The 18,059-nt window shown below is 45.3% G+C and overlaps 1 protein-coding gene across 1 annotated transcript in view; it reads left to right on the plus strand.

The window, feature by feature from the left end:
- The first annotated feature begins 3,806 nt into the window (after positions 1 to 3,806).
- RELA (RELA proto-oncogene, NF-kB subunit) overlaps positions 3,807 to 18,059 on the plus strand; it is a 67,388-nt gene continuing 53,135 nt past the window's right edge. The window contains exon 1 of the mRNA XM_033956644.1: positions 3,807 to 4,490. Coding sequence (XP_033812535.1) covers positions 4,484 to 4,490 — 7 coding nt within the window. The 5' untranslated portion in view covers positions 3,807 to 4,483. The remainder of the gene's footprint in view (positions 4,491 to 18,059) is intronic.

An 18,059-nucleotide genomic window follows, 5' to 3' on the forward strand; every position in this document is an offset into this window, starting at 1 on the left:
GAAGATAACTGGACATTTCCAGGAAATTACAATTTTGGGTGCTGTTTATATGATTGAGGCTTTGAAGGGAAATTTATAAGAGCGGGGATAGCCATGGGGAGGTGTTATGATATCTAGATAAATTTTTTGAATAGCAGGGTTTTGATTTCATTTTGAAATGATTTGAAGTCGGTCGTTGTTGTCAGCAAGTTGGAGATGGGGTGGTCAAGTTTAGCTGCTTGCGTTGCTAGTAGGTTGTCATATATCTTCTTGCGCTGTGTACCTTTGACTGGGGGGTAGGTAAATGGGGTCTGAGTTCTCCTTTGTCTAGTTGTATTGTTCCAGTTTAGGCGATTGTTTAGGTATGTGTGGGCTGTGCCATTCGTTACTTTGAATAATAGACAGTAGAATTTGAATAGTATTCGCACTTGTATAGGTAGCCAGTGTGAGTCTAAGTATGCGGTGGTGATGTGGTCGTATTTGCTTAGTGAATAGATCAGTCTGAGGGCTGTGTTTTGTACAGTCTGTAATTGTTTTATCATGTTTGCGGGGCATGGTAGATAGAGGATGTTGCAGTAGTCCAATAGTCCTAGGACTAGGGATTGGACTATGAGCCTATATTGCTCTTTGTCGAAGAATTTTCTTATTTTTCACAGGTTGCGCATGGTTACAAAGGCTTTCTGGGTGGTCTTGTTGATTTGGACTTGCATGGTGCAGCATCTATCATCACTCCTAGGAGTTTTAGGGCGGACTGTATAGGGTACTTGGTGGTGTTTATTTCTAATTCTGTTATGGATGGGGTTTTGTCCTTTTCAAGTAGTAGAAATTTTGTTTTGGGTGGAAGGAGACAAGATGGCGACGGGAGTGGACATGTGAGTCTAAGCTCCCGCTCTAGCATTAACAATTTTACCTGCTAACGTTTTCTTCAGTTCGATTTTGATGCCTAAGAGAAGGGGACGGCAGATATCCCTCTTCCCTTGGCTGCGACTTCAACTCCGCGTCAAACTGCGATCACATCATACGCAGTTCTGATGGCGTTGGGCGGATCCGCAGCTGAGCTCCAGGAGCAGCTCAGCCTGGACGGCGATGCGTCGCTGAGCCCTCTGGGACCTGACCCCCCTCCTCCCCTGAGCAGCGCAACGGAGTTGCTATTTCCTATAGAGGGATTTCGGCAACAGCCGACTCAGGAGACAACCCTGTTGCAGGCAAACTCAGAGAGAAGAACCGGAGAAGGAGGAGGAGCACTGCAGGCAAGCGGTGGTGAGAGTGGGGGAGGTGAAACCCGGGAAGGAGAGCGGGAACCCGGGTTACCTCATCTCAAGCCGCTTGTGAAACCGGCGGTGGTTACACTGGATTCACTGTGGGGAGCAATTGAAAATCTTCAAACAGTATGTATTGGATTTATTTCCTTGATGGCTGAAGTTTCTACTAAAGTTAACAAACTGGAAACTGTTTCTTGTGATCAAGTGAAACAAGTAGGAGATATTGAAAAATCTATAACTGAGATTAAATCTTTAAATAACCAACATGCAAAGGATAAAGTTTTTCTTCTTCGTAAAATTGAAAACTTGGAAAATCAAAATAGGAGTTTAAATTTGAGGATTCTAAACTTTCCTATGTCTAAATTTAAAACTCCTAGGGAATTATTTAAGGATTTCCTGGTTTCCATATTAAAAATTGTGGAAATGAATATACCACCTTTGCAAAAGATTTATTATCTAAAAAGGACAATAAAAGAGCCTGATACAACTATTGAACAAGATTTAACAACTTTCTTGGAATCATCAAATCTTGAATTGTCTGGACGAGCTACACTGATAGTGTCCCTGGTATTTCATCAGGATAAAGAAATGATTCTGAAATTGTATTATGGTTTAAAACAAGTTTCTTTTTTGGGAGAAAGAATATACATATATCCGGATGTTTCAAAATGAACTAAGACTAGAAGGAAAGAATTTCTTACATATCGGGAAAAAGTTTTATCACTAGGAGCTTCTTTTCAGTTAAGATTTCCTTGTAAATGTTTTGTTGTATTTCAGAACAATAGATATATCTTTTATGATTCGCAGCAGCTACGTTTCTTTCTAGAGGGAAAAGGAGTTTCATTTGCACCATAGTGATATTCGGTATAACTCAAGTCTATCATTATTATTAAACTATCGGTTTTCACTTAATTTCCTTTAAATGCTTAATATGTGATCTTTCCTGGAAGAATTTCTCTCTCCTTGTCTCCTTCCTCCTTTATTGAGGACTATGTTAAAAAAAAAAGTATGGGTTACTTCCTTTTTGTTAATATATTGATCCAATAATGAAAATTGATTTATTTCTGTATTATTTTTGAATTATTATGATTACTAAAAGAAATATTGGATGTATTAATACCGTATATTGCCTGTTAAGCACAATTGTTGTTTATTTGAAAATTTAAATAAAGAATTACAAAAAAAAAATAAAATTTTGTTTTGTCCGAGTTCGGCTTTAATTTGTGGTCTATCATCCATTTTTCCACTGCTTCTAGTGTTTTTTTTAGTTTTTCTGTTGAAGTGGGGGCTGGTGAGTCAAAGGGGAGGAGAATGGTGATGTTGTCTGTGTAGCTGAATGATGTTATGTCTAGGCTATCAAGACTGGACCCAAGGGAGGATATAAAGAGGTTGAAGAGCATTGGCGATAGTGGTGACCCAGCGTAGAGCTCGGCACGGTTTACAGGGTTAGGTTGAAAAGGAGCTACAATGAAGGGTTATAGGAAAAGAGCTAGGAAGATAAAGAGGGACAGGGAACCAAAAAGCGTGAAGTGTTAGATTTTTGAAAAGAGCCAAGTTTTCAGGTGTTTGCGGAAGGATTGGAGGGAACTTGAAACTCTGAGCGGGGATGTGAGGTTATTCCAGAGTTCTGTGGTTCTAAAGGGGAGGGATGTTCCTAATTTTCCTACGCGGGATATACCTTTTGTAGAGGGGAATGATAGTTTCAGTTTTTGGGAGGATCTAGTGGAATTAGGATATGAGGAATTCCAGAAGAGTAGGATAACGGGAGGGAGGATGCCATGTAGGATCTTGAAGGCTAAACAGGCACATTTAAAGAGGACTCTGGAGTGAACTGGGAGCCAGTGAAGTTTGGACAGGAGTGGGGATTTATTGATGAATCTCCTATGTGAGAAACCTTTAACTGATGGGAAGGAAAAGAGTGACTGGGGTCGAGAGGTCCGCCCGGGTCTGGAAAATAAGAAATGACTGGTGAGGTAATCGGGCAATTAACCATATAGGGCCTTATAGAAGAGACAGCCGAATTTAAAAAATACCCAATTCTCCATTTTTAACCAGTGGAGTTTGTTGTAGAAAGGGGTTAAGTGATTGAATTTTTTCAAGTTAAATATCAGCCTTACTGCGGTGTTTTGAATTATGCTTATGTTAGCAAAGTCCAGATAGGTAGATGATGTTGCAGTAGTTCAAGATAAGCAGGATAAAATCTGTTTTACTATTTTGGATCTAGGTAGCTGGTTTGGACACTGTTGGAAACAGATACTGGGCTTGATGGACCTTCAGTGTCCCAGTATGGCAATTCTTATGTTTTGATGTATAGCACTACCTACATCTAGTAGTGCTACAGACATGATTAGTAGTAGTCTAATCTATCAGCCTGTTTTGACTTTGGCTGTCAGGGGTAAGGATTTCCCCGATGAATATGCATGAGATCCATTTGCATGCACTATTTTCAGTGCATATTCATCGGGGAAATCCTGAAAACCCGACTGGACTAGGGCTATGGAGGACCGGACACTGCCCTCACAGGAAGAGCGCTGCTCGTCATAAGGGGCGGGGCTACGGCTGAGAAGGACCGAAGACGCGGGTCTCCCCGCCAAAGGACTACTTGACGTAGTGGCAGCAATCAACAATGAAGAGGACTTGTCTAAATGTAAGAAAATGCAGAAAACCTGAGGTTTCGATCCGGATTTCCGTGAAATCCTAGTTTTGCTTTGTTTTCCCAACCGTATTCCACAGTGAGACTGAAGAGAATTTCCCTGATCTGACGAAATGTGACGTCGACGCACTGGGCTGTGGGCGGATCCGACGAAGGCCTCACTCGAAAGCGAGGCTTGGAACGCGTCTGGCTTTTTTAATCGCCAGCATCTCGTCTCTGGCGGCGTAGGCGTCGGCGATCGATCGGTCTTCTTCTCGAAAGTGACGTCAGCGGGGTCATTTCCGCTGCGGCTGGCTGGCGCGTGAAGCCGAGCTGACGGAGGGGAAAGTTGTGTCCGTCTCGAGCGCTAGGCCGCCCCTCCCAGGCGAACTATTTTACTACACACTACCTGGCCTTCTGCAACGCTTTTCGTTTCCCGGTTGTAACAGAAACACAACGACAACAAAACACCACAATCCAAGACGTCGTCGTCAGTTTCAGCCGTGGAGGATCTGGTTTAGTGGCCAGCAGAGAGTTGACAAGCAGGAGCATCTTCCACTTCCTCGCAATTACAAGAACCCTGTTAGGACTGGGGCTGAACCCGTCCTCCATGGCAGGTGGGTAACTCAGCAGAATGAAAGGATTGATTTTGAAGGGGAACTTTTGGCCTGTTCCCCATCTACCTCCTAGCTCCACCCTATGGCACTCTGAATTTGATTTCTTTCCTTTGTTTACATGCATATCTTTAAAGGTTAGATCATCTATTTCTTCCCTTTAAAGATGCACATAAAATACACACTATGTGACAAAATAGGGAGAATATCAACGTTTAGACCAGTGGTTCCCAACCCTGTCCTGGAGGAACACCAGGCCAATTGGGTTTTCAGGCTAGCCCTAATGAATATGCATGAAGCAAATTTGCATGCCTATCACTTCCATCATATGCAAATCTCTCTCATGCATATTCATTAGGAATATCTTGAAAACCCAACTGGCTGGGGGTCCCCCAGGACAGGGTTTGGGAACCACTAAGCCAGTGGTTCCCAACCCTGTCCTGGAGGAACACCAGGCCAATTGGGTTTTCAGGCTAGCCCTAATGAATATGCATGAAGCAAATTTGCATGCCTATCACTTCCATCATATGCAAATCTCTCTCATGCATATTCATTAGGGCTAGCCTGAAAACCCGATTGGCCTGGTGTTCCTCCAGGACAGGGTTGGGAATCACTGGTTTAGACTACTGTGATAGTTCTAATATCTATAACTGTAAGTCACAGAATTTTTTTTTTTTTGTTAAATAATGCATCAAACAACACCAAAAATAATAATTGTACAGTGAAGTGCTCAATGAGTTCAAGCTAAGGATGCAGCAGGACCATCATTGCACTTCTTAAATCCCAACCGCCAAATATAATCATTAAGAAATAAGCAATGATGTACTTAGTAGAGAATGACATGTGAAAAAATTTATCACAGTTCCTGCCCTGGCCCCATGAACTCGTGCCTGTCCCTGCGAGCTCAGTCCCTGCCCTGCAAGCTTGGTCCCTGTCCCCACCCTGCAATCTGTCAGATCCCATCCACACAAGCCTCGAATAGTTATGATTTTATACTGAACTTATTTTATTAAAGTGCTGAACTTATTTTATTAAAGTATAAAAAGAGACAATATTCCGTACAATTGTCATTTTATAAACACAAATAATACAGACAAGGATCAACAAAACTGTCTCCCCTCCCTTTCACAAATATCCCCTCCACTATTGTGAAAACTGAACAAACCAAATTATTACAGAATGCTACACAGAAAAATCAAGCTAATAGATATAATATTTTGGTCATACATGGCAGGAATAGTGTTAGGGGAGTGCAACTAGGGCAACTGCCACCTGGTCAGAGAGTGAGAGCCCTAAGCCAGCTGGAAGCTAAAGAAGCACAGTCTGGGCTTTGCGGTCCCCAGTTATATCTAATACCAGCTCTAACAGGATGCATATTTCAAATCTGAAATATTAAAATCACAAAATATAAAATAAATGTATTTATTTATACCTTTTGTTGTCTGGTAATTTTATTCTTCAAATCACATTAGTCTCAGGCTTTGGTTTTTGGTTCCTTCTGTCTTCATCGTGACATGGCTGGCTCCTGAAGGTAAAATAGGTGCAAGAGGAGCTGGGGAGGAGATGCCAAGTCTGACACAATTTTTTTACCACAGGAGCAAGACTTTTCACCGCTCCCACTGGGTGGTAAAAGGTCTTGTCCCCATTCCTGCAGTAAACCAGTTGCAAATTGCTCCATTCCTGCGGATTTACTGCAGTGACCACGGTTTATCGCTGTAAACGGTCCTCTTGTCATTCTCTAGTACTTAGTTTTAGCACAATAACGGCTGCCACGGTGAAACAGAGTAACAGCAGGCAGACTCCTCTGTTGCTATATCAGGATGCCGGACTCAAGGAGAATGTGATACAAGCTAACTAAAATAAAAATAAACAAAGAAAACAAGAATACAGCTTGCTCAAAACTTCAACCCCTCAACCCGGGTTTTTTATATCTCTCGTCAGGAGGGGGAGCTGATATGAAAGCGTTTGCGGTCCTTGTAGTTTTCCCTGTAATCGTGGCAGCCATTATTGCGCTAAAGCTAAGTACATCATTGCTTATTTCTTAATGATTATCTCTGGCGGTTGGGACCTAAGAAGTGCAATGATGGTCCTGATGTATTCTTAGCTCGAACTCATTGAGCACAGGTTGGTCTGAGCACTTCACTGCACAATTATTTTTGGTGGTGTTTGATGCATTATTAAAAAAAATAGTTATAGACATAAAATATACACACCTGTTTCTATTTTAAAAACACTGACTGTATTTTTGTGTGTGGGGGTCAAAGGTATGTTTGGGGGGGTCAGCCTGAGGCTGTTTCTATAGAGTTCTTGTGTGGTACATTTTCTGTAGAGAGATCTTGGATAACACCTTGCATTTGAATTTACATTTTGGGAATGGCTGCAGAAATCTGGCTGCTAATACTAACAAATATATAAAACTCTCCAATGCAGTAGTATGTAAATGCGTACTCAGGACTGTGCTAGCAGCAGCTGTATTTTGTGCAGCAATAAAAATTGTACTGGCACTTTAAAGTCCAATGCAGAAAGCTGTGCATGGATGTTTGAGTCCAGGGCTTAAACTTTGAGTGGTAATACCATGCTATGCAGAAACCTATATATGTGAACTTTAAGTATATCTCAGAATGGAGACCAACTGGAAAGGGTGGTTTTGATTCCTGCTGAATCTGCAGCCAGCGTTCACTGCTCAATTTCAACATAAAGTGAAACCAAAACAACCCCCCTCTTTCACTGGGCCTTCCACTAGCTTAGCCTTCCTGGGCCTGCTTTCTAAAATCGCTTGTGGCCTCTTTGCAGCAGGAGCATCCCAAGTTGCCCCTGTTGGCTGCTATGTCTCATGGCAGCCTCGCCAGACGGCTGCAGGAGGTCATAGCTGCCATCTTAACACTGGAAATGGCATGAGAAGAACGACGGATTGCTCTTGCCCATGCTGGAACTGATCTCAAAATTGCGGGCCACAACCTCTTAAGGCATTCAACATAGCCAGGGAGCAAGAGCAATTTGGGAGTCTCTTGCTTTGAAGAGACAACTAGACCAGTGTTTCTCAACAAAGCTGCTTCTGGCGATCTCTGTCTGCCCGTCCCCGTGCCCCCCTCCCGCCCCCAAAGCCAACACTGTTACCACCTTCTTCGAGCTGCACTCGCTCTTTCTGTCTTCAGCAGGGACGGTGCAAGCAGCGATTCACAGGCTGCACTTAAGTAGCTGACCCAGAAACCTTCTCTCCGACGTCAGTGTTGATATCAGAAGGAAGGCTTGTGGGTCAGCCACATGCAGTGTGTGAATTGCTGCTTGTGCCATCCCAGCTGAAGACAGAAGGAGTGAGTGCTGCTCGAACAAGAACTGGGTCGGCTTTGGGGGGGGGACGGGTTGGGCGGCCAGAGAGGGATTCTTGGCAGGCGGTGGGCAGGAAGGCGGGATCACCAGAGGCAGTGGCAGCTTTTGTGGATGGGCAGCTACTTCCGTGCAGGGAAGGGTACGAACTTGACACAGTTGGAAGGGAGGAGGCATGAACATGGGACACAGATGAGAGGGAGGCAGGGGGCACTAACTTGGGACATAGGAGAGAGGAATAGAAAGGGAGAATTGTTGGGTGTGAGTGAGAGGGAAAGATGTGGTACTTGGGGAAAGGAAGAAAGGAAAATTGGTCATAGAGAAAAGAGAGGAAGATGCATGGGAGAGAGAAGGATGAGAGGGAGAAATGTTGGATATGGTGGAGGAGAGGGAACAGAGGGACAAATTGAAGGTGATTGCAAGGGGAAGGAAAGTTGGACATAGTGATGGAGGGAGCGATGTACATTGGTGTTGGAGAGGGGTGATAGAAGGAGAAATGGGCATGGGGCTGGTGGACAGTGGTGAAAAATGCTGCACATGATCTGAGGGATGAGAGAGGGAGAAATGTTGAATGTGGCAGTAGAGGTGTTGTGAGAGATGCCTGGATTTCTCAAGACAGATGGACAGTGAGAAAGCGAGAGAGAGAGGAGACTTGTTGCCAATGGGGCGGAGGAGAGAGGAAGAAAAGTTGGACTCATGGAGGGACAGAGAGAGATGTTGGTTGGGGAATGGAATGAGGTCTGGAGGAGAGGAAGCATGCAGGTGGTAGAAAGAAAGAAATATTGGATGCACAGTCAGAAGGAAGTGCAACCAGAGACTCATGAAATCACCAGACAACAAAGGTAGGAAAATGATTTTATTTTCAATTTAGTGATCAAAATGTGTCAGTTTTGTGAATTTATATCTACTGTCTATATTTTGCATTATATTTGTCTATTTTTCTATAGTTGTTACTGAAGTAACATTGCATATTTTAAAGTCATCTGTGTTGACCTCTTTGAAAAAACTCAGAATATAAATGATAATTAAATTTTCTCAGCATACAGTGCTTTTTGTGAGTTTTTTTAATTTTGTGATTACTATTATCCTATATAATAAAACGCTAGCCGCACATGCGCACTTACTTGCGTGCTTCCGTGATCCCTGATCTGTGATCAGTAGGTCCGTGGCCAGCAAGAGTGCGGATGCGGCGGCCAAACAAATCAGGAAAGCAGAGAAACAGCATAGCCGGTGACTCCCCCCTCCCACCCTCACTCAGCGTCAAAACCACCACCGCCAAAGCCTCCTCCTTCTTGCTGGCTCACCCGCGTTTAAATTGAGGAAAGCGCTGCACCGTGCTAATGCTGGCCTCGCCGTCTTCTGTTCACTGCGGCCCGCCCTCTCTGACTACTTCCTGTTTCCGTTAGGGTTGGCCGCAGTAGATAGAAGACGCCGAAGCCAGCGGTAGCGCGGTGCAGCGCTTTTCTCTCAATTTAAACTCAGTGGCTGGGAAGGGGGCAGCGGAAATGCTGCTGCTGCACAGGGAAGTGTGTGTGGGGGGGAAATGCTGCTTCTGCACAGGGAAGTCCGGGAAATGCTGCTGCTGCTGCACAGGGAAGGGTGGGAAATGCTGCTGCTGCACAGGTAAGTGTGTGTGTATGGGAAATGCTGCTTTTGCACAGGGAAGGCCGGGAAAAGCTGCTGCTGCACAGGGTGTGTGTGGGGGGGAAATGCTGCTGCTTCACAGGGAAGTGGAGGGGACGGAGAGGGAAAGGGGGCCTGGGAGCAATCTTGGTTTGCTTTGGGGGAGGGGAGACAGAAGGGGGCCATGGAGAGACAGAAAGACAGGCAGGCAGGCAGAGCATTAGAACGAAAGACAGAAATACAGAAAGACAGCAGGCAGGGAGAGAGACAGAAAGAAAGAAAGACAGACAGGGTGCCAGAGAGAGAACCAAAAAGAAAGAAGGACAGACAGCAGGAGGGAGAAAGACACAAAGAAAGGAAGAGAGAGACAGGGGCAGGGAGAGACACAGAAAGTAAGAAAGAAAGAAAGACAGACAGACAGACATATATTCTAGCACCCATTAATGTAACAGGCTTAAACACTAGTGTATTAATAAGATTATATTGTGTGTATATGAAAAATGGATGGAAGAAATTGAATTACAATTAGTACTGTCTATTATTATGGGGGTAGAGTCAGGGGAGGGTCTGGGGTGGAGCTTGGGCACGGGTACTCAGTTGGTATTTGCTAGGCTTAAGGGGGTACTTGTCTTGAAGTTGCGAAACACTGTACTAGACCACCAGGGCATTTATAAAGGTATGTATGTATGTACAGGGTTAGGGTTACTTTAGTAAAATCCGGACCCCTAGACCTGCCCCCAGGCCCACCCAGTTCCACCCATCCCTGCCCCGTTACGACCCTGTTCAGCCCCCAATCCAGCTCTAGTCCTGCCCTTGCCCTGTCCCCTGCTGCCTGCTCTCGTTGGGAAGGAGAGCATGCGTGGATGCGATGCGATAATGTCATGTGCTTGGCATCTGCAATTTTGAGGTAGCTTTTCAAAATCCAGACAAAGTGCCAAGTTTTGAAAAGCCGTCTGGAACCCGGACATGTCCTCGAAAAGGAGGGCCTATCCGGGGAAATCCGGACGTCTGGTAACCCTATGTATGTATCTATGAATGTGACGAGGCCACTAGACCACAAGGAAAGGATACAGTTTAGGGGGTGAAGAACTTATGTGCACGACAGAAGATTGGGACTTGGGTGTGATTGTATGTTATGATCTTAAAGTGGCCAAACAGGTTGAAAAGGTGATGGCAAAAGCTAGAAGGATGATAGGTTGCATAGGGAGAGGTATGGCCAGTAGAAAAAAGGAGGTATTGATGCCCCTGTATAAGACTTTGGTGAGACCTCATTTAGAATATTGTGTGCAGTTCTGGAGGCCGCACCTTCAAAAAGATATAAAAAGGATGGAGTCTGTCCAGAGGAAGGCTGCTAAAATGGTGTGTTGTCTTTGTCATAAGAAGTATGGGGACAGACTTTAAAGATCTCAATCTGTATACTTTGGAGTAAAGAATGATGTGGTTGTTATCCGTGGCTAGCCTGCCGAAATGGTGACAAAAAAAAGGTCACCGCAAGTACAGGGACAAGGACATTCACCACTCTGTGGAGCGGTGAATGGTCTTGTCTCCGCAGTTGAATGAGCAGTGAATAATGTGCGGTCTGGCAGCCACCTCTCTCCTGCCGTCCGTGCATCTCCCTCCCTTTCCCTTCTCTTTGTGGCGATTTCTGTAAGGCTATCAGTTGTATTGCAGCCGGAGCCTTGAAGTCGTGTCGCGTGTGGCTGCTGGAAAAGTCTCCTCTGACGCAATTTCCTGTTTCCGATTGCATCGGAGGAGACTTTTCCAGCAGCCAACGTGATGCGACTTCAAGGCTCCGGCTGCAATACAACGGATAGCCTTATAGAAATCGCCACAAAGAGAAGGTAAGGGGAAGAGAGGGAGGGAGATGCATGGCTGGCCAGCGGGAGGGAGCTGCTGGACCGCGCGAAGGGTGCTGGGGGTGGGGGGATGGAGAGGAAAAGATGCTGAAGCAGCCTGAAGGGAACTGGGGAAGAGAAGATGCTGGGAAATGGGGAAGAGAGAGAGTGGGGAGAAGACGCTGGAAGGGAATTGGGGAAGACAGAGTGGGAAGAAGACAGATGCCAAGAATATGGGGGGAGCGGAGGGAAGAAGATGGGGGGATGAAGGGAGAGGCACAGTAACAGCAAATGGAAGACGCTGAGAGAAGACAGACAGTGGATGGAAGGAATTGAATGAGAAGATGAGTAAAGTAGAAACCAGACAACAAACCTAGAATAAAAATTTCTATTTATTTCCTTTTTTTTGCTTTAGGATAAAGTAGTATATTAGTTGTGTTGATAAAAATTTATAAACAAAGCCTTGCCAGCTGAACATCTCTTTCTCTAGTTCAGCAACCAGAACTTTGATTTATAAATAAGGAATAAGCTAAATATTGCAGTACTGAGGTTTGTATGGATACTGTGGGAACGGGGATGGGGCGGTGAAGGGGACGGCAGGGACGGGGCAGTGAAGGGGATGGTGGAGACGAGGTTGGGGCAGTGATGGGGACAGAATTTTCCCCGTGTCATTCTGTACTTTGGAGGAAAGGCGGGAGAAGTGGGATATGATAGAGACTTAAATACTTACAAAATGTAAATGTGCATGAGTCCAGTTTCTTTTTTTTGAAAGGAAACTCTGGAATGAGAGGGCATAGGATGAAGTTAAGAGGTGATGGCTCTGGAGTAATCTAAGGAAATACTTTTTTTACAGAAAGATGCATGAAACAGTCTCCTGGAAGAGGTGGTGGAGATAGAAACTTTGTGGGATCTCTTAGAGAGAGAAAGAGACTAATGATGAAGCGGGTACCATTGCACAATCCTTTTTTAGTATTTAAATTTCTAAGCAGCATAATGATTGCTCCTTTTTTAAGGTTGAGTTTATGTTTTGGCATTCCTGTTGGAGTTAGTTCATTGAGGAACTCTATGGGATAGTTTTGATTGTCTTCCTGAGTGGAGTCATCAATTGAGGTGGAGCTGAAATATGTTACAGTCTGTCCTTTCAAAATGTTGAGTACCTCTTCATTTATGGAGTTTACATCAGAGTTTTTTGGGCAAAGTATAGATTTTTTAGTTAAGAACATAAGAACATAAGCATTGCCTCTGCTGGGTCAGACCAGGGGGTCCATCATGCCCGGCAGTCCACTTCCGCGGCGGCCCCCAGGTCCATGACCTGAAAGTGTTCCCTACCTAACCTAAAATATCCATACCCTATTCGCTCAATGTCCTGTAAGGTAAACCTCTATCTGTACCCTGTAATCCCCTTCGCTTCCAGGAAGTCATCCAGTCCCTTTTTGAACCCAGTTAATTTTGGAATATCTGTAACAGTAATTTTTTCTCCAAAAAAGTCTTTGATGATATTTTCTGTGATTAAAATTTGGGAAAGGATTTCAATAATGTCATCAGGCAATCCATCAATATGTGGTGTATCACCATTACCAACTTTGAGCCAAATGCTGCAATCAGTATCTATTGATCAAATATTGGTTTTAAGGTTTAGGACTTTGAATATGGGCCAGAGTTTGTTATTCTTTATACACTAGTGTTTAAGCCCGTTACATTAATGGGTGCTAGAGTACATGTCTGTCTGTTTTTTTTTTAATTTGTCTCTCTCCTTGGATGCTGTCTGTCTGTCATTCTTTCTGTCTGTCTCTCCCTGGCCCCCTGTCTGTCTATCTTTATTTCTAACTCTTCCCTCAATCCTGCATGTGCCCTTTTTTCTTTCTCCTCCCCACTTCCTTCCAACGTCTGCTCCTCCTGTCCCTCAGACTTCCATTCAGCGGCTGTCCCTCCTCTCCCTCACACTTCCATTCAGTGTCTGTCTCCCTCTCTCTACCCCTTCTATCTACTGTTCACCCTCTGTCTTACCCTTTCCATTCACTGCTCTCTCTTCTCTTTCCATCCAGTGTCCACCCTCTCTCTCTCTCTGTTCCATATGACATCTCCTCCTTCCTTTCCCCCTACCTTTTCCCTTGGTCTGGCATACATTCCTCCTTCCCTCCATGCCCTGCCATCTCTTCTTCCCTCCAAGCCATTCTCTCACCCTCTGCTCCCTTTCCTCCTTGAACTTCATCGGGCAGCAGCAGCATTCACAATTCATTGCTGTTGCCGTCTTCACGTCTTCCTCTCTGTCGGGTCGTCTTCCTGAAAACAGAAAGTAGGCAGGATCTGCCAGAGAGGAAGGCCTGAAGCCGGCAACAGCAGCGAATTGTAAACACTGCTGCTACCCGAAGAAGCCAGGCCTTGAAAAACCCGAGGCAGACCGCTTCTCTCCCGTCCCAGACCAACCCCCGCTGACTCGGCTCCCTTACCCTTTCCGATCCCCGCCTGCGTCGCGGAAGCGTGAAGACTGAGCGCCGGCAATCGGGGTGGCGAGGACGCGGCTCAGGAGACTGTTGGTGTGCGGCGGCGCTCCACAAAGCCCTTCTCCCGGCCGCCGCCGCCAGCACCAATTGGGGCGGCGAGGACACGGGCAGGGAGAGAGCTTGCCTGCGCTTCCTCCAGTGGTTGGTGAGTGAGGGCAGGAGGAGGGGAGTGGCTAGAGTGATCCCTGCTGCCTTGTTCTAAAATGGAACGCGGCCACGGATCAGAAATCACAGCGGCAGGGATCACAAAGTTTCAAGAGCGCATGCGCGCTCTAGGGTTTTATTATTATAGATGCCTCTATAATTTTTGTCCGGTCAGCATGAGGCACCATGGGAAGTGTTTGACAGAAATCTCCACCAAGTAAGAGAACGTTTCCTCCAAAGGGTTTATTGTTATTCATTATTTCTTGTAGTAGTTTGTCAACCACTGTAAGAGCTATAGAGGGGGCCATAGTACATTCGTCCCAAATGATTAGTTTAGCGGATCGTAAATTGTCAGAATCAGTTGAATTTATGTGCATATTTGATATTGAGTTCTCAAGTATAGGCACGGGTAATTTGAATTGGGAGTGGTATGTTCTCCCACCCTTAAGCAGATTTGCTGCTATACCGGTGGAGGCTACAGAGAGTAGTACAATGTTACCTTGTGCATGAAATGTGTGCAGAAGTCTGGCATTTTTTCACCTCTTGGGGTTTGGTTTCGGTTTGGTTATTATCTCGGTATCTCCTTTCTCTCCTTCCCTTGGGGTTTGGTGCTTTGGTTGTGCCTAGCCTTCCCTTTTTTCCTGCGCTTGCAGTTGTTTCTTTCTGGCTGATTTATTTCTCTGTTTGTGTGCCTGGGGCTTGAATGGCTGCAGTTTATGGCTGGTTTGTCTCCTAGCCAGTTCTTCGGCGGCCATTGGTGTTTATCTACCTTGGTGCACATGTGGTGCAACGGGAACTTAGTGGCGAGCAGTGCACTTTTTAGCCCACTGTCTGGAAACCACATTCCCGTTCCTCCTTTTCCTATGGGTAGAGTCTCCTGTGCCACACTAGGTATGGTACCTCCTTTCTCCCTTTTCTGATGCGAAGGGGTTTCTCTTGCGGATGAGTCTCCTGTGTCGCTCTTTTGGGGTAAGAAGTGGATTCTCTTTTTGTCTCCTGTATTCCGTTTTAAGGATTCCTGTTGTGCTGGCTGGTACTGGGATTCCTGTTATGAGGGGTGCATGTAAGATTTGGCTTCTCCTGTCTTGTGGCTGGCTTGCACACCCTAGACACGGTTGGTTGGGGAGGCGGTCGCTCTGGATGTTGCTCCATTCAGTGGCTGTAGCTATTTGTTTCAATCTATCTTGGAGATCTTCTTACTGTCTTACCCTACTGGTCTGGTTTGCCAATATACTCTGTTTTTCAAATGTATTCCTCACATTAAATATGGGTTCATGCATATTACTTGAGGCTTGCCCTTGGTGGCCTGCCCTGGGGTGGACAGCTTGCTCCTCTATGAGTTTTATGATGGCTCTTTGGTGTGGGCACTCTCAGGTGGTCTGGCGTATTGCTTGGGTCCGACTACATTCTCTGTCTCTCTCCAGGGGCAGTCACCGCCATCACTGTCGATTTGGGCAATCAACATGGGAATGGCCTGCATGGGTGCTGATGGCCACTGCAGGGGACAAGGTTGATCTTGTTCACTCTTCTACAGCGGGTGGCCTCCGTTTATTCTTTCCACACCTTCCTGGTGGACTCATCTTTCTTTCTTCATTTTATGGATTTCTGGTCCGTGAGGCTAGCTGGGTTTCCCTTTTTTCTGGGGTTTGGGTCGGTTGACCTTGGTATCCACTTAACTGTTTCTCTTACCTTGTTTTCTGTAGCCCATTCTGTGGTGAGGACAGTTCTTCTGGACTTTCTCTTTACCTCTAGTTTGTCTCACTTGTTGGTTACCTCTGATGAGCGAGGTTTCTCTGTCTGCATGTGGTTCCTTCCTTGCTGGACTGTTTTTTGCAGCATAGCCCAGGTAGGTGGACTTTATTCTATACTCTCACGACGCATATGATCTAGTTAGTCTTTATGGCTCTCCTTGGACCTGTGTTTGTTTCTCTCCAGTGGTTTGACTATTCACGTTTCCATTGATTTAGTTCCCCTATGTCCCTCTGGCTTTCTTTGTGATTTCTGGAGTCTGGTTTGGCGCCCTTCGATGGGCCTCAGCTGCTAGAAGGGGGAGCCTGGCTTCATCCATGCCTCTTCTGTAGCTTTCTATGTGTGGGTGTGTGAGTCCTTTCCGCTCTTTGGTGAGGATTTCTTCTTTCATGGTTCCGCAGTTTGACTCTTTTCGGAGGGCTCTTGGTTTACTACTTTGAGATGGCTCTACTTTGGGTTGTGACCCTTCTCTCTTTGGGTTATTCCATGTCAAGTGATCAAGGGCTCCCTGCATGACCATCACGGATTTTGATAAAACTTTATGCACAAAGTCCCACATGTATCAAACGAACTTTGGTAAAGTTTTAGTTTCGCCTGTGGAATATTCGTGGAGATATAGCCATTTGTTTGACCCCATACTGCAATGACATACAGTACAACAGTGACATTCTGACAACTTTGAGACACAATATCTCACGAGCTATATTTCCAAAAAAACTGAAATTTAGCTACCCTGCACAACTTTTGGAGCTCTATTCAGTGCTACCAATAATAATTTTTGTCGAGCACTGAGTGAATGGCTGAATTACAGTAAACTTGGCTGAAAAAATTAGTGCTCCAAAAAAAGTCAAAGTTTGACATTACTTAGCTCCCACAATAATTGAGTAATAAATGCGAAATTTGGTGCATAATGTCTCAGTACAACGTTGTTTTCAAAAGTACAATTTCAACCTCCAAGCTCTTTCCATTAGTTTACAAATTAAGTGTAAAGTTGCTAATTTGTGTAAAAAGGCCAAAAATAGGGTATTTTCAGCCTGCTTTTACAGAAAAATAGCAGTGGAGATGTGCTTCGACTTAGAAGTCTTGGAAAGCTTGAGGACCACCGCTGGAACCTTCTGCTTAGGTATCTGACCTGAGGGAAGCTCAGGGGAAGAGATAGCAGGTTTACTCAAGGTCAGACGTCCCAAACGAGGAAGGTCTGATGAGGCTCGAGGTTGGAGTCGTGGAAGCAGAACCATCGCTGGAAGATGGGACCGAGGCCGCGCTCGAGGTCGAAGGTGTGACGAAGAGTCCATCCCGAACAGTTTCTCCAATAAAATCCGACAACGTTTAAGGGCCCTAGGTTGAAGAGTAGCACAGTGCTTGCACGACTTAGGATTATGGTCAGGCCCAAGGCACTTGAGGCACCCCATGAGTGAAATTGCACGCTGGCACTGGCTACACTTCTTGAAGCCCATTGCTGGCCGGGACATAGGAGGAAAATGGCCGCAGCGAAGTCGAAGCCTGCAGGCTGCGGCCAAGTGGCCTGCCCTGCCAGTCGAACAAAGAAAAATAAAGTCTTCAGTTTTTTGTGTTTTTTTTTTAACTGAAAGAAAAGAATAACACAGCGATTCGCGATGAAAAGTAACACAAACCGCAGTGAGAGAAGGCACAAATTAGAAAAGTTTGGCGCAGAGTGTCAAAGACGGATTTCTTTGCTCCGTGGAAAACTGAGAACTGAGGAGACTCGCCCTGCACTGGGCGGGAAGGCACTTGTGCATGTGCGGTGCGGCTGACTCAAAACTTCTACGTTTCTACAAGCAAGTCTGCTTGCGAGGCTGTCCGCATCCGGGTTCCGTGCATGATGTCGCCCATATGTGAGAATAGGCTGCCTGCTTGTCCTGGGATAACCACTTTATAATGGTGAAAAACTGTAAAACGTGAGTCTGACACCAAGGCTTGAAGCTCACTCAACACACTAGCATCAACACTATCACCTGAATACCCTGCATCTACATCAGTGTCAGGTCAGTAGTCAACAAACTACTAATCTTGAATGAACTGATATCCACTAAAGATCTTGGCCTCACCTTCTTCACGGAAATCTGGCTAAAAGACAAATCCAGTTCAGAATTGTCCCTAGACTAGGTAAGCGTGGCGGAGGCCTAGCAATTATCTACAAAAGCTTCCTCAACATCATCTTAATTGATACCTTAATCCTTCCTGGCCTTGAAAACATGGTATGCAAATTAGAAGGCAAATCCAATGTGTCTCCCAGCTGTATTGGCCTCCTACTAGCATACTGCCCTCCCAAAGCATGGTCAGCAAACACTTCCAAATTACAGGAAATAATCTCAAACCTCACCTGCTAGTTCACTAGTCTAATAGTTGTAGGTGACATAAACTTTCTG

This window comes from Geotrypetes seraphini, chromosome 8 (assembly GCF_902459505.1).
Source record: "Geotrypetes seraphini chromosome 8, aGeoSer1.1, whole genome shotgun sequence".
Taxonomy (NCBI): domain Eukaryota; kingdom Metazoa; phylum Chordata; class Amphibia; order Gymnophiona; family Dermophiidae; genus Geotrypetes; species Geotrypetes seraphini.